Source organism: Telopea speciosissima, chromosome 5 (genome assembly GCF_018873765.1).
Source record: "Telopea speciosissima isolate NSW1024214 ecotype Mountain lineage chromosome 5, Tspe_v1, whole genome shotgun sequence".
Classification (NCBI taxonomy): Eukaryota; Viridiplantae; Streptophyta; class Magnoliopsida; order Proteales; family Proteaceae; genus Telopea; species Telopea speciosissima.
Window position 1 is genome coordinate 16,666,670 of NC_057920.1, and position 12,196 is coordinate 16,678,865.

The 12,196-nt window shown below is 41.4% G+C and overlaps 1 protein-coding gene and 1 long non-coding RNA gene across 2 annotated transcripts in view; both read left to right on the top strand.

Moving 5' to 3' along the window:
• Positions 1-12,196, top strand: part of LOC122662138 (RNA-binding protein 39-like) — a 56,191-nt gene that overhangs the window by 22,317 nt on the left and 21,678 nt on the right. Inside the window, exons 5-8 of the mRNA XM_043857704.1 lie at positions 7,567-7,807; positions 9,045-9,131; positions 9,210-9,284; positions 9,554-9,637. Coding sequence (XP_043713639.1) covers positions 7,567-7,807; positions 9,045-9,131; positions 9,210-9,284; positions 9,554-9,637 — 487 coding nt within the window. The remainder of the gene's footprint in view (positions 1-7,566; positions 7,808-9,044; positions 9,132-9,209; positions 9,285-9,553; positions 9,638-12,196) is intronic.
• Positions 1,697-7,129, top strand: LOC122662141. The gene is made up of 3 exons (XR_006332980.1): positions 1,697-1,707; positions 3,477-3,481; positions 7,103-7,129. It is a non-coding gene; the product is annotated as an uncharacterized LOC122662141 (long non-coding RNA).

Here is a 12,196-nt window from a genome sequence, read left to right on the forward strand (position 1 = left end):
TGACAGCATTTATAGGACTTTTTTTTATTACCGTGACACTTTTAGGGCCCCAGCCCTCTTTCGTCGCACAACCAGGGGTCTCTCGCTCCACTGTCGCACCATCAGGGGCCTCCGCCACCTTTCTGTTGCACCACCAGGGACCCCCGCCCCTTCTGCAACATTGCCAAGGGCTTTTGCCCCCTTTTGCTGCATCGCCTTCTGTTGCAACGCCAGGGGCCTCCCGCCTCCTAGACTTTCCAAGCCCACCAGGGCCCCTGCCACCTTGTCTTCAGGTTCCTGCCATCTCTGCCCAGGCTCCCATGGCCCTCTGCTGTCTTGTATAGGCTCTCCATCATACTAGCCTGCCTCTACTTTTTTATTGTGAGTTCTATCTCCTTCAACTCTAGTGGAGGGTGCTGGTTCGGCCAGCCAAATTGGCTCTACTTGTGCTCCGGTGCAATGTGACTACTATGGCCACGTACGTTACACTAAGGAGACTTGCTGGAAATTACATGGCCGTCCTAAAGGAGGCAGGAAAAGGGGGGAAGACTGGTTTTACTTGTCCTTAGGCTCAGGCTCACTTAACTGAAACTCTTGAGGTCGTTACTGGTACTTCATCTATTGCTGCAGAACAAATTGTGACTCAATTCTATCGTATGGTGACTTAACTTGATTCTGCCTATTCTACCACGGCTTCCTCTTCATCCCCTGCTTCCCATTTAGCCCAATCAAGTATTTTTCTAGCGTCTTCTCATACTGATTCCTCGTGGCTAATTGATTATGGATCCTCGGATCATATGACTAGCTCCTCGGACTTGTTTGCCTCTTATACCCCTTGTTCGGGTAAGGACAAAATCGGAGTCGTTGATGGTTCTCTTTTTGCTATCACTGGTAAAGGTTCTATCTCCTGCACTCCCAATATTTCTTTATCTTTTGTCTTACGTGTTCCAAATTTTTGTGCCAACTTGCTTTCCATTCACCGTCTTACTATTAGTCTTAATGGTTCTATTCACTTCTTTTCTGCTCATTGTGTTTTCCAGGAACTTGCTACGGGGACAACGATTGGGTATGGTAAGAGTGTGGGATGGTCTTTACTACTTGGAACCAGGTCTTACTGTTGCTCCCTCTTCAGTTTCAGCTCATATTACCCGCAAAGATAGTGCTCTCCAACAGCTCATTACTGGCATCGTCGTCTTTGTCATCCTTTTATATTTTACGTCGTTTGTCTCCCTCTTTAGTCAAACAATGTAACTTCGACCATTTTAATTGTGATATTTGTGAACTTGCTAAGCACACACGGTCCTCTTATTTTTCTAGTGATAATAAAAGGTTAATTCCTTTCTCTGTTATTCACTCTAACTTATTGGGTCCTTCTCGGACAGTTGCTCGGGTGGGTATAGATGATTTATCACCTTTATTAATAATCGTACTAGATTAACTTGGGTCTATCTTCTTCGGTCTGAATCCAAAGCTTTCTCCTGTTTCCAGTCCTTCCATCGAATGATCTAAACTCAGTTCAATGTCCAGGTTAAGGTTCTCTGCAGTGACAATGGGACATAATATATTGATGGTTCTTTCTTTAGTACCTTGATATCCATGGAATTCTCTCCCAAACCTCATGTGTCCGTATTCCTAAGCCAAATGGTATTCCAGAACGAAAGAACCGCCATCTTCTGTAGGTCACTTGCTCTCTGATGTTTACTACTCAGGTTCATAAGTATTTTTGGGGTGATGCTATACTTACTACTGCGTTTCTAATTAATAGGGTTCCTTCTGCTTCCCTTAATTTTCAAACTCCAGTCAGTCAGCTTCTTGACCCCACTATTGCCTCTCATCTTTCTCCTCGTATATTTGGGTGTGTTTGCTCTGCCCACAACTCTTCTCCTTCTCGGTCCAAACTTGACCCATGGGCCTTTTAAGTGTATCTTTGTTGGGTATTCTGCTTCTCAGAAAGGTTACAAATGTTATTATCCTCTTCCAAAAAACTGTTTGTTACAATGGACATTACTTTTTTCAAGAGGATCAACCTTATTACTAGTTCTCTCTTCAGGGGGAGACTCTCGAAGAGGATAATCCGTCATCTCCTTTCGTCATTGATATTGTTTGTCTTCAGCAGGAGCAAGTAGATGGGACTGATGCTGTAGTTATACAAAAGGATCTCATCACTTATTTCAGACAAAAGAAAAAGACTACCCCAAACATATCATGTTCATCTACACCTACCAAGCAGGTTTACCAATCCAAGCAACTAGTAATGAATCTCCTCCTGATCCTGATGATCACCCAATTTCTCTGAGAAAAGGAGTAAGGGCTTGCACCAAGCACCCTCTTTCTAACTTTATCTCTTATGAGTCATTGTCTCCCTACTACTGTGCCTTTGTTTCTTCTCTGTCTTCTGTGACTATTTCATAGGGTTGGAAGGAAGCCATCACAGAACCAAAAAGTAAGAATGTCATGGTAGAGGAAATGCAGGCCTTGAAGAAAAATGACACTTGGGAGCTTGTGCCTTGTCCTAATGGAAAGAAGGCAATTGGATGCAAGTGGGGGTATTCACAATAAAGCAAAATGACGATGGAACTATTGCTTGCTATAAGGCGAGAATGGTTGCCAAGGGATTCACTCAGACCTATGGCATTGATTACCAGGAAACATTTTCACTAGTGGCAAAAATGAACTCTGTTCGAGCCTGTTTATCTTGTGCTGCAAACATGGGATGGGACCTTCAGCAGTTGGATGTCAGAATGCTTTCCTCAATGGTGACTTAGAAGAAGTCTACATAGACATTCCTCCTAGCTTTGAATCATCTCCTACATCTAGTAAACTGTGTAGACTCCGAAAATCACTCTTATGGGTTGAAACAGTCACCCTGTTTATCAAGCACAAAATTGGCAAGGTCATTTCTCTCATTGTGTATGTGGATGACATAGTGATCACTGGAGACGATGAGGAAGAAATCTCCCTTCCAAAAAATTCGATTGGCAACAGAGTTTGAAACTAAAGACCTGGGGCACCTTAAGTACTTTTTGGGAATCGAAGTAGCCAGATCTAAGAAAGGAATTTTCATTTCTCAAAGAAAGTATGTTCTAGATCTCCTTGAAGAGACTGGGATGCTCGGTTGCAAGCCTGCTGATTTTCCTATTGAAGTCAACCACCAACTCAGCAGTAGAGGTGGTAACTCTGTAGAAAAAGAGCGGTATCAACGTCTTGTCAGCAGACTTTATATTTGTCTCACTAGGCCAGATATTGACTATGTTGTCGGAGTTGTCAGTCATTTCCTACATGATCCAAAGACTGTACATCTTGTGGCAGTTTACAAAATTCTTCGGTATTTAAAGTCAGCTCCTGGAAAAGGGATTCTATTCTCAAATAATGGGAATCTGAAGTTAGAATCTTTTATTGATGCTGACTGGGCTGGTTCATTGATGATCGAAGATCCACTTTAGGCTACTGTACATACCTTGGAGGAAATTTGGTAACTTGGTGGCGCAAGAAACAAGCCGTGGTTTCCAGGTCTAGTGTTGAGGCAGAATACAGGGCAATGGCACAAGGGCCTTGCGAACTCATTTTAATGTAGTCCTAGATAGATGATAGGATCTACTAGGAGCCAGGTAAAATCAGGACCTGTTAAACTACTGGTTCGGTGGGGGCATAATTGATGTATTAGGACAATTCTAGGGTTAGGTTTATGGTAATGGAGGTAAATCTTATATGGTATTAATAGACAGGTCTAGGGGAAGCTAACAATGAAGGTTTGAATGAAGTTTGAGCATATATTCAAAAATCAGAAAATTAGGGTTAGGGTTTCGGGTTTTGGGTAAGATGAATGTGGTGAGTTTTAGGGTTTAGAGTTGGAGTTTGAGCTAGGGCTTTTAGTCGAGTGTTAGGGACAGTGAGGAGGGTATTCGGATGTAGTTTGAAAGGATTTGGATGGCTGAATAGGTCTAGACAGGTTTTAGGGTTTTTGGGTTTTAATGGTGATGAAGGGGATTAGGTTTTAGGTGTTAGGATGGGACTGGAATTGGGATCGAGTGAAGGGGATGACCTGCTGGAACTGTGGTGTGAATTTGGAGTGGACCTGATGGTGGGGATGGAGTTGGACAGAGTTGTGAATGTCCTAGGGTTAGATGGATCGATGGGGGGGGGTAATGATGGCTTAGATTGGAGGATTAGAAGAAGAAGGTTGTTTGCAGAAATCTGTAAAATACTTACTTGAAAACTGAACCTTCAATGGCAGCAGCTTTGAAGATTGAAGATGGCTTCTCCTTATTTACAAAATGCGCGGAGATGAAAAGAGGATTCTCTTGGTCTACCAGACGCAAGGAATCGATTGGAGATCCACCAATCCCTTTCACCTTGATATTACTCACAAGGCAGGATTCTCAACGGAGCAACACAGCAGCAGCAATGGTAGCAACAAAAAACGATTTTTTTAAAGTCTGAATTGTGGGGGAGCCTCCCACGATTTTGTCCAATCCTATTACAAATATGAATTATTCCCCTTCTAAAATCGTGGAAGGGATGGGACACTCTAATTAAAACCTAAAACTTAAAAGATTCCCTATCTACCAGTAGGAAATAAAAATCTAACAACCAATAGGATTATTTCACTTAAATTGAACCATGGTTTGAACCGGTTAAATTTAAGTTTACAATTAAACCGAAAAAAAAAACACTAAGTATGGGAAATAACTAAAGCTGAAATAAACTAAGTATAGAAATAAACTAAGGCTCCAACTACTAGGCCCTAATCTTAGGGCTGCTTCTTCTTGCAGATGCTTGGATCTGCATTTCATTTGGTTGAAGAAACTTCTCCAGGATCTGAGAATAGCACCTGAAGGACCTATGAGACTCTACTGTGATAATAAAGCTACCATCAGTATAGCTCATAACCCTGTTCAGCATGATAGAATAAAGCATGCTGAAATTGACCGACATTTCATCAAGGAGAAGTTTGAATACAGTCTGATTTGCACTCCATTTGTTACAACTGATAATCAACTCGTTGAAGTTTGCACCAAAGGTCTTAACGGTCAAGTCCTTCCATCCTATCATTTCTAAGTTGGGCATGCGCGATATTTATGCTCCAACTTGAGGGTGGGAGTGCTGAGGAATGAATGACCTGTGACCCGGACCCAGATACACTAGAGTGTCCCTAGAGTGTCCAGGTTCATTGCATAATTGCACGTGATTATGCTAGGATTGTATTTCCTTAATTCTACTGATCTTTTAATTATATGTAAAGTGGTGGCCTCTGTCTACAGGACAAGCCAAATCATTCTCTCCTCTCTCTCTTTCTACTGCCATGCCTTTGGATCTCCACCCCTTAGTCCTTAGCTGGCTCAATGATGTACCCATGAGTAATGGAATACTATGATCTGCGCTGTCTTGAAGACCTCCCACTGGTGGGGATGTTACTTGAATCTGACAATAGGAAGCTGCCTTTTTTAAAAATAAAAAAAAATCTGGAATGCTATGAGTTGAAACTTGGATACCTTTCACTGGCAGGGCTGTTCCTTCAGTCTGACATTTGGAAGAGACCCAAGTTTTGTATGGAAGAATCAAATCTAAAGCTCAGTCTTTTCCCCATGGTGTTATTCTAAAAATCAGTGACAGTGCGAATTGCTTTGTTCAATTTAACAAAATTACGATCGATCCAGAATACTTCTAATGGCTGTTGGATTGTCTTGAAAATTCACTTCTACGTGTATCAGATGTAAATTCATGGATCCTAGATTGTCCATGTTCAACAATCACTTCTTGAAAAGTTTAATTGGGATGACCGAGTAATAGTTGACGCTTCTGAACTGACAGTCACTTTTACTCAGCTTCAGAATCACTGTTTCATTGGTTGTCATTTTGAGGTATCAGAAATGATACTGAGTTTCAGTCACATTCTATGGTTGCACTCCTCAGCAGTTCCTTCACTTACTGCTCTGGAACTCAAGCATGCAACACTCTCTCTCTCTCTCTCTCTCTCTCTCACACACACACACACACACACACACACGGTACCTTTAAGTTGTAACATATTTGCTAATATGTAAACTTCGATTTGCCATGATTTTTATGAACTGTAAAAGAGTACTACATCAGTTGGGAAAACCTGTCCCAGTATCAAGCTCACCAGATTTCAAAGAAGAATCGTTGAAATTTGTTAATGGGTCAGGATCTCAGAGAAAGTAGAGGTGGAGGAGGGGGGGGGGGAGATGCCATTTCGTCATCCAGCTTATCTTAGAGACCACTGCAGTTCTGTCTTCTGCCTACACTGTAGATAAACAGCCTCAATCTGATGGTACTAATGCAAGGTCTCTCTTGGGTCCCCCCCCCCCCCCTGATTTCCTCCAGCATTGTGTTGCAATCATGGAACTAAATCTCGGTCAAAACTGACCAAAATCTCTGAGTTGTCTCGGTTTGGGGCCTGGCTGAAACAAAACCCAGGGTCGAAACTTCAAAATGAGATCCGACACATCTCGGAACTGAGATTTAGAACCTTAGTTGCAATCTAATGCACGGTCCCTATCTCTGAGTTGTCTCGGTTTCAGGCCTGGCTGAAACGAAACCCAGGGTCAAAGCTTCGAAATGAGATCTGACACGCCTCGGTTTTGGGCCTGACCAAAACCGGCCTCGAAACTGAGATTTAGAACCTTAGTTGCAATCTAATGCACGGTCTCTCTCGTTGGTTTCCCCTTGAATCCCTCCTGCAGTGGGTTGCAATTTAATTCAAGGTCTCTCTCCTTGCCTCCCCCCCCCCCCCCAATCCCTCCAGCAGTGGGTTGCAATCTAATGCACAGTCTCTTTCCTTGGTCTCTCCTCCCTGAACCCCTCCAGCGGTGGGTTGCAGTATTCAGTTGTCTCTGTTGGAGATGCATTATGCAGAATGTTGTTGATTAGAGGTGGATATGAAGTACGATTTTGGTGAGGTAGTGATTCTGTGGGGACAGGAATGTAAAATTTTATTTGTGCTCAACTTCTGGTAAAACATTCTGGGGCAAGGCTTGTAAATTGAGTGGGCACCATGACAAATTTTACTTGCACTGAAACAAGCATGGGGAAATCCTGTTATTTAAGAAATTTTACACTTTACATCCTTTTGCCTCCCGTAGGAGTCTGGGCCATGTCTCAGTCTCAGTCTCAGTGTGGCTGATCATCCTCTCGGACCAGCTACTGATCATCAACTTTGTAAGCTATTGCCTCACCAACTAGCTATTCAGACGCAAGCCGATGTAATCATAAAAGGCTAATTTTTCGGGAATTTTAGACCAAGCTTCTCCATCGTTAACCATTGATCCTTAAGACGTATTCTCAAAACAGGAAGAATCATCAGAGGATCTGATTCGTTCAAGGATATTGTGTGGAAAAAATGGATCCTAGACTGAGGAGTTGATGAGAAAAAAAATTTGGTGCTCTCATTATGCCTTGAGGCTAGCCTTTTGTCTGGGTATCACAAATCATGTACAGCATACTTACCCCACCTTGATTTCAAGAAAAATAATCTTTTTTTTTTTCAACTTTGTACAAGCTAATTGACCATTCCTTTTATGTGTTTTTATTTTTCCACTTAAGAGATCCTTGAATTGAGTTTGGCAGGTACATAGAATTTTATGATGCAATGTCAGTCCCAATGGCAATAGCGCTTTCTGGTCAGCCACTTCTTGGTCAACCAGTGATGGTTAAACCTTCAGAAGCTGAGAAAAATCTGGTTCAGTCAAATGCAGCTGCAGCTGCAGCTGGAGGAGTAGGTGGTGTTATTGGACCGTATTCAGGAGGCGCTAGAAGGTTGTATGTCGGCAATCTGCATTTCAACATCACAGAAGATCTACTTCGCCAGGTAAGTACACATCAATTATTGCTTGAAATGTGTAGATTGACAGCAATTGACGTTCATAGGTTTGATAACTGTATCTGTGGTACTTGGTGTTATTGTTGTTGTGGTTTGTGTTTCCAATTAGTAAGCCTGTGTAGGGTTGCTACCATGCAAAAAAAAAAAAAACTTTATTTAGGCCTGATGATTACTTGTTTTCTCCTCTTCTATTTTCTATCTATCCCCTCCGCCTACAATGACTGACTTTTTTTAGAAATTCCAAATTTTTAGCAGTATCCTTCATTGCTCTCATACATATTTTTTCATATAAGATTTCTCTTGAGCTTATTTTCTAATCTTGAAATGTGTTTATCAATGATCAGGTCTATTGCCGTGGACATTTTTGTCCCATTGCTTGATCTGTACAATCGATAAATTACTTGTGAGGGAGAAAATGGTAGGAAGAAAAAAGGTTGGTCATTTTGGGACTGGAAGTATAATCTCCATTGATTGTTTCACATATAGTCAGCCTTAGGCAAAACCCTTAGCATCAACGGGGAACAAATTTTAATCAGCTGGCTTTTTTCATAAGTTATAGAAGATGGTAAATAGGCTTTTTTCTGGTTCTGGCTGCCAACCTCACGCACCAAGGTTGGGGTTTTTCCAGTGCTGGCTGCCGACCTGACGCACCAACCCTCCTCCTTTATCCGGGCTTGAGACCGGTTGCAAACAGTAGCAGCTAGTAGATAAACCCAGTATAGTGGAGATGAGTATGTTGAGATGGATGTGTGCCAAAACTATGGAGGATAAAGTAAGGAATAATCATACATGATAAGCTACAAGAAAGTTATTTGAAGTGGCATGACCATGTTCAACGGAGGCCTTTGGATGCTTCAGTATGGAAGAGAGATTTGACTCAGATTTAAAAGAGCCAGGAACAGACATAAAATGACCCTAGGAGAAGTGAGGAAAGACATGCATAGCTTAGGCCTTGTATCAAGTATGACCTCAAATAGAGCTGATTGGACGGCAAGGATCCATGTAGCTAACTTCACTTAGTTGAGATAAGGCTGAGTTGTTGATGCTGTTGTTGTACAAGATGGTTTCAGTTTCCATTCATACTACTTATTAGTTCAATATATAACTTTACGGTTAATTCGATTTGGATGAAGTCTCAAGCCTATAGTATTTTACTACAATAGCTTTCAGTGGCCTTGGTAAATAATTATGTAGGTTGCTGAAATATCTCTTATTTGTGGCTTAGGTTTTTGAACCATTTGGTCCTGTGGAGCTGGTGCAATTGCCTCTTGACCTAGAGACTGGACATTGCAAAGGTTATGGGTTTGTTCAGGTTAGTATATCAATCTGAAGGAATGTAGCTCCTCTCATTTCAAGCTGTGAGATAATTTGTGAAGGTACATTGTTGCAGTTTGCACGTCTTGAAGATGCCAGAGCTGCACAGAGTCTAAATGGACAATTAGATATTGCTGGTCGGATAATCAAGGTGACCTGCTGTAATTTTTTCTTTTGTTATTGGTAAAGAAAATTAGTGAGAGAAGCTTATTGTTAAAACAATTTCAACGAATTCTATACATTAGAAATGGATTATCTTATAAACTTTAATTGCATCTCCCCTTTTTTTCTTTCTAATTATGTTTTTATATTTGACAACTAACTGAAGATAAAGCTATAAATCAATTGCGAAAATAGATACTAGTTTGTGAGGATGGTCTCCTCTTATGTCTCCACTACATTTCTTCTTCTTTCTTTCAGGTATCTGCTGTTACTGATCAAGCTGGAATGCAAGATGTTGGGGCAAATGCTGCTGATTTTGATGATGATGATGGTGGAGGCTTGGTTAGTAATCCCTCCTATATATTGGTCACCATTGCATGATTATTTGATCCTTAATTCCCTGTATTAGTGTATTTATAAATAGTCGTCAGTTTTGTTTTAGACCTACTCTCTCTCTCTCCGTTTGTGTGTGTGTTGTTTTAATCACTTGGGGACTTGGGGTCTGAGGGCACTGTGGCACACTTACAAGAGCATAATTCTGTTTCAACCACTGCGAGGAACAAATTCTTTGTATGTTTTCGCTTATGTCTGGCTGAGTTACTAAATCAGTATGTTAGCTTATCTTGGCCCGAGATATTCCCATCTGATTGTTCTAGCGGTTTTAAATTTATTAGGTTAGAACAGTCGAGTATATTTGTTTTTTTTTTTCCTTTTCTTAGTCACTAAAGAGAGGATGATGGGATTGTGTTCAACTAAATTTTTTTACTTGAATCAAGTTCTGTTGTGCAATGAGCTGCAATCTCCAAAACTATGGATGTTGGATCAAGTATTCATAGCATGTAAATACGCGGTTGTCAGGGCGACAAAGTGACCCAAGGTGATGGCCAGGCACGCATAAAAGAGCAAGAATGTTATTGTGATCTCAGCCTTATCCCAACTTAATGGGGGCGGTTGCATGGATCCAAACAAAACAAGGTAGGAAAGACTGGTCTAAACAAAAAAAATGGGGGGGGGGATAAAGAGATGGGAAAAGAGGGGTTGGAAATGAGATGAGAAATGAAAAATGGAAAATAGAAGAACAATGAAAGATGAAAGTAAGAGGAAAGAGGCACAGCATAGCAAGTCAGGAGAATCTCAGCTAAATGGGGTCTGCTACATGGATCCTTGCCCTCCAATAGTCTCTATCCAAGGTCATACTTGGAACAAGACCTAGACTACGCTTGTCCTTCCTCACAACTTCTCCTATGGTCATTTTAGGCCTGCCCCTAGCTCTGTAGCTCCTTCAATCGAGATCATATCACTCCTCCTTACTGGGGCATCCCTAGGCCTCCGTTGAACAAGACCATACCACCTCAAACGTGATGCCGATCCGGGTTCCAAAATCCTATTCGGATTGTTTGTAGGCCTACTCAAGTGTTAGATAAATCAAATCACAAGCACTAGTGGCAAAACAGTAAATAACTTGAGGTTTTATAAGGACCATGGCAGAATGGTAAATTATTAGAATAGCATCAATGGTCGTAGGGGTTTTGTGTAAATAACAATAGTGTCCTTGCAATTTCAGAGACTTGTATCTTCTTCAACCTTCGACAGAATAGAAAACCAAGAATTTGAAAACATAAAACCAGGGCTCTTCTAATCCATTGTACTCCCTCTCTTATTGTCCAATCAAAGTGCAACTTTAGGAGAGAGATCATTAATCAAACCCTGCTTGATTTTAACCAGCATCCAACCAGAATAGCAAGCAATAAGCTCAGGAAAGTTTCTGCAACCAGAACCTGGCGATGGAGAGCAAACCAGATCTGAACTCGAGTTGTTATTCACAATATATGAACCGATTGGAAGCAGGAATCCAGGAGATAAATCATCCTTTGGAAGACAGCCTGACTCAAATCTCAGGACCAGTTTACCTGTGTTAATGATCCAACGAAACCCTTTTCCTGAATCTGGTAGTACCGCCCAGCAGAGAGAAAAAGCAGATGAGAATAGAAATAAGAAGAAGATGAAGGAGAAGAGCAACTCAGCGGTGAGAGGGAAGGTACGCACGGAAATTTATCCTCTCAAGTGCGGTGCACTGACCAGTTCACCACACTTAAGAATCCAACCGTAAAAACATGGGCATTGGCGTCTTTTTATCCTTTCAAGTTTTGGGTGGACGGTTGCATTCTTAAGTATGGTGCACTGGGCAGTGCACCGTACTTGATAGGATGAAAATGCAGGTATGCGCGCGGTTAACTTAAACAAAATTTTATTCCAAAACTCTAAAATCTATTTGTACGATGGTTACACAAAAGTATATAAAGACTTAATAACTCCTACGGAAACTCTGAAATTCAATTCGACTCTACTTTGGACTATAATACTGAAAGAAATCCTTATTGGAACAGGAATAGAGTTAGACTCTATTATGGACTCAACTGAACAAACTTCGACCAAACTCTGCTTCTAACTACAGCTGAAATATAGAAAATAAAATAATTCCTAATTTAGCCAATGCCTATCTGCATTAATTCTCCTGGTCTTAAAATAACTTGACGGTCGCGAACCCAAGATGCCTCTGTAATTATCTCGATACTGAGGTGCCACATATCTTCAGGTAGATAATCGAACTGCAACTCCATGAGTAGGGCGGAGGGAGTGATCCATAACTAGAGGAGAAAATTGTTTGTCACCGTGGAATATCCTTCAATGCATGAGGCAACATAAGAAACATACGTCCTCCTTGCTGTACTTTGATGGTGTTCCGTGCACCATCGTAGAGAATACCAGCATGTCATTGCCACGGTCGCCCTAGAAGAATGTCGCAGTGCACCAACGAGGTGATTAGGCAAGGCACATGGTACTGTAATGGCCCAAACTGTAGGTGTACTCAAACTACTGCAGTAGCCTCTTCTCGAGTTG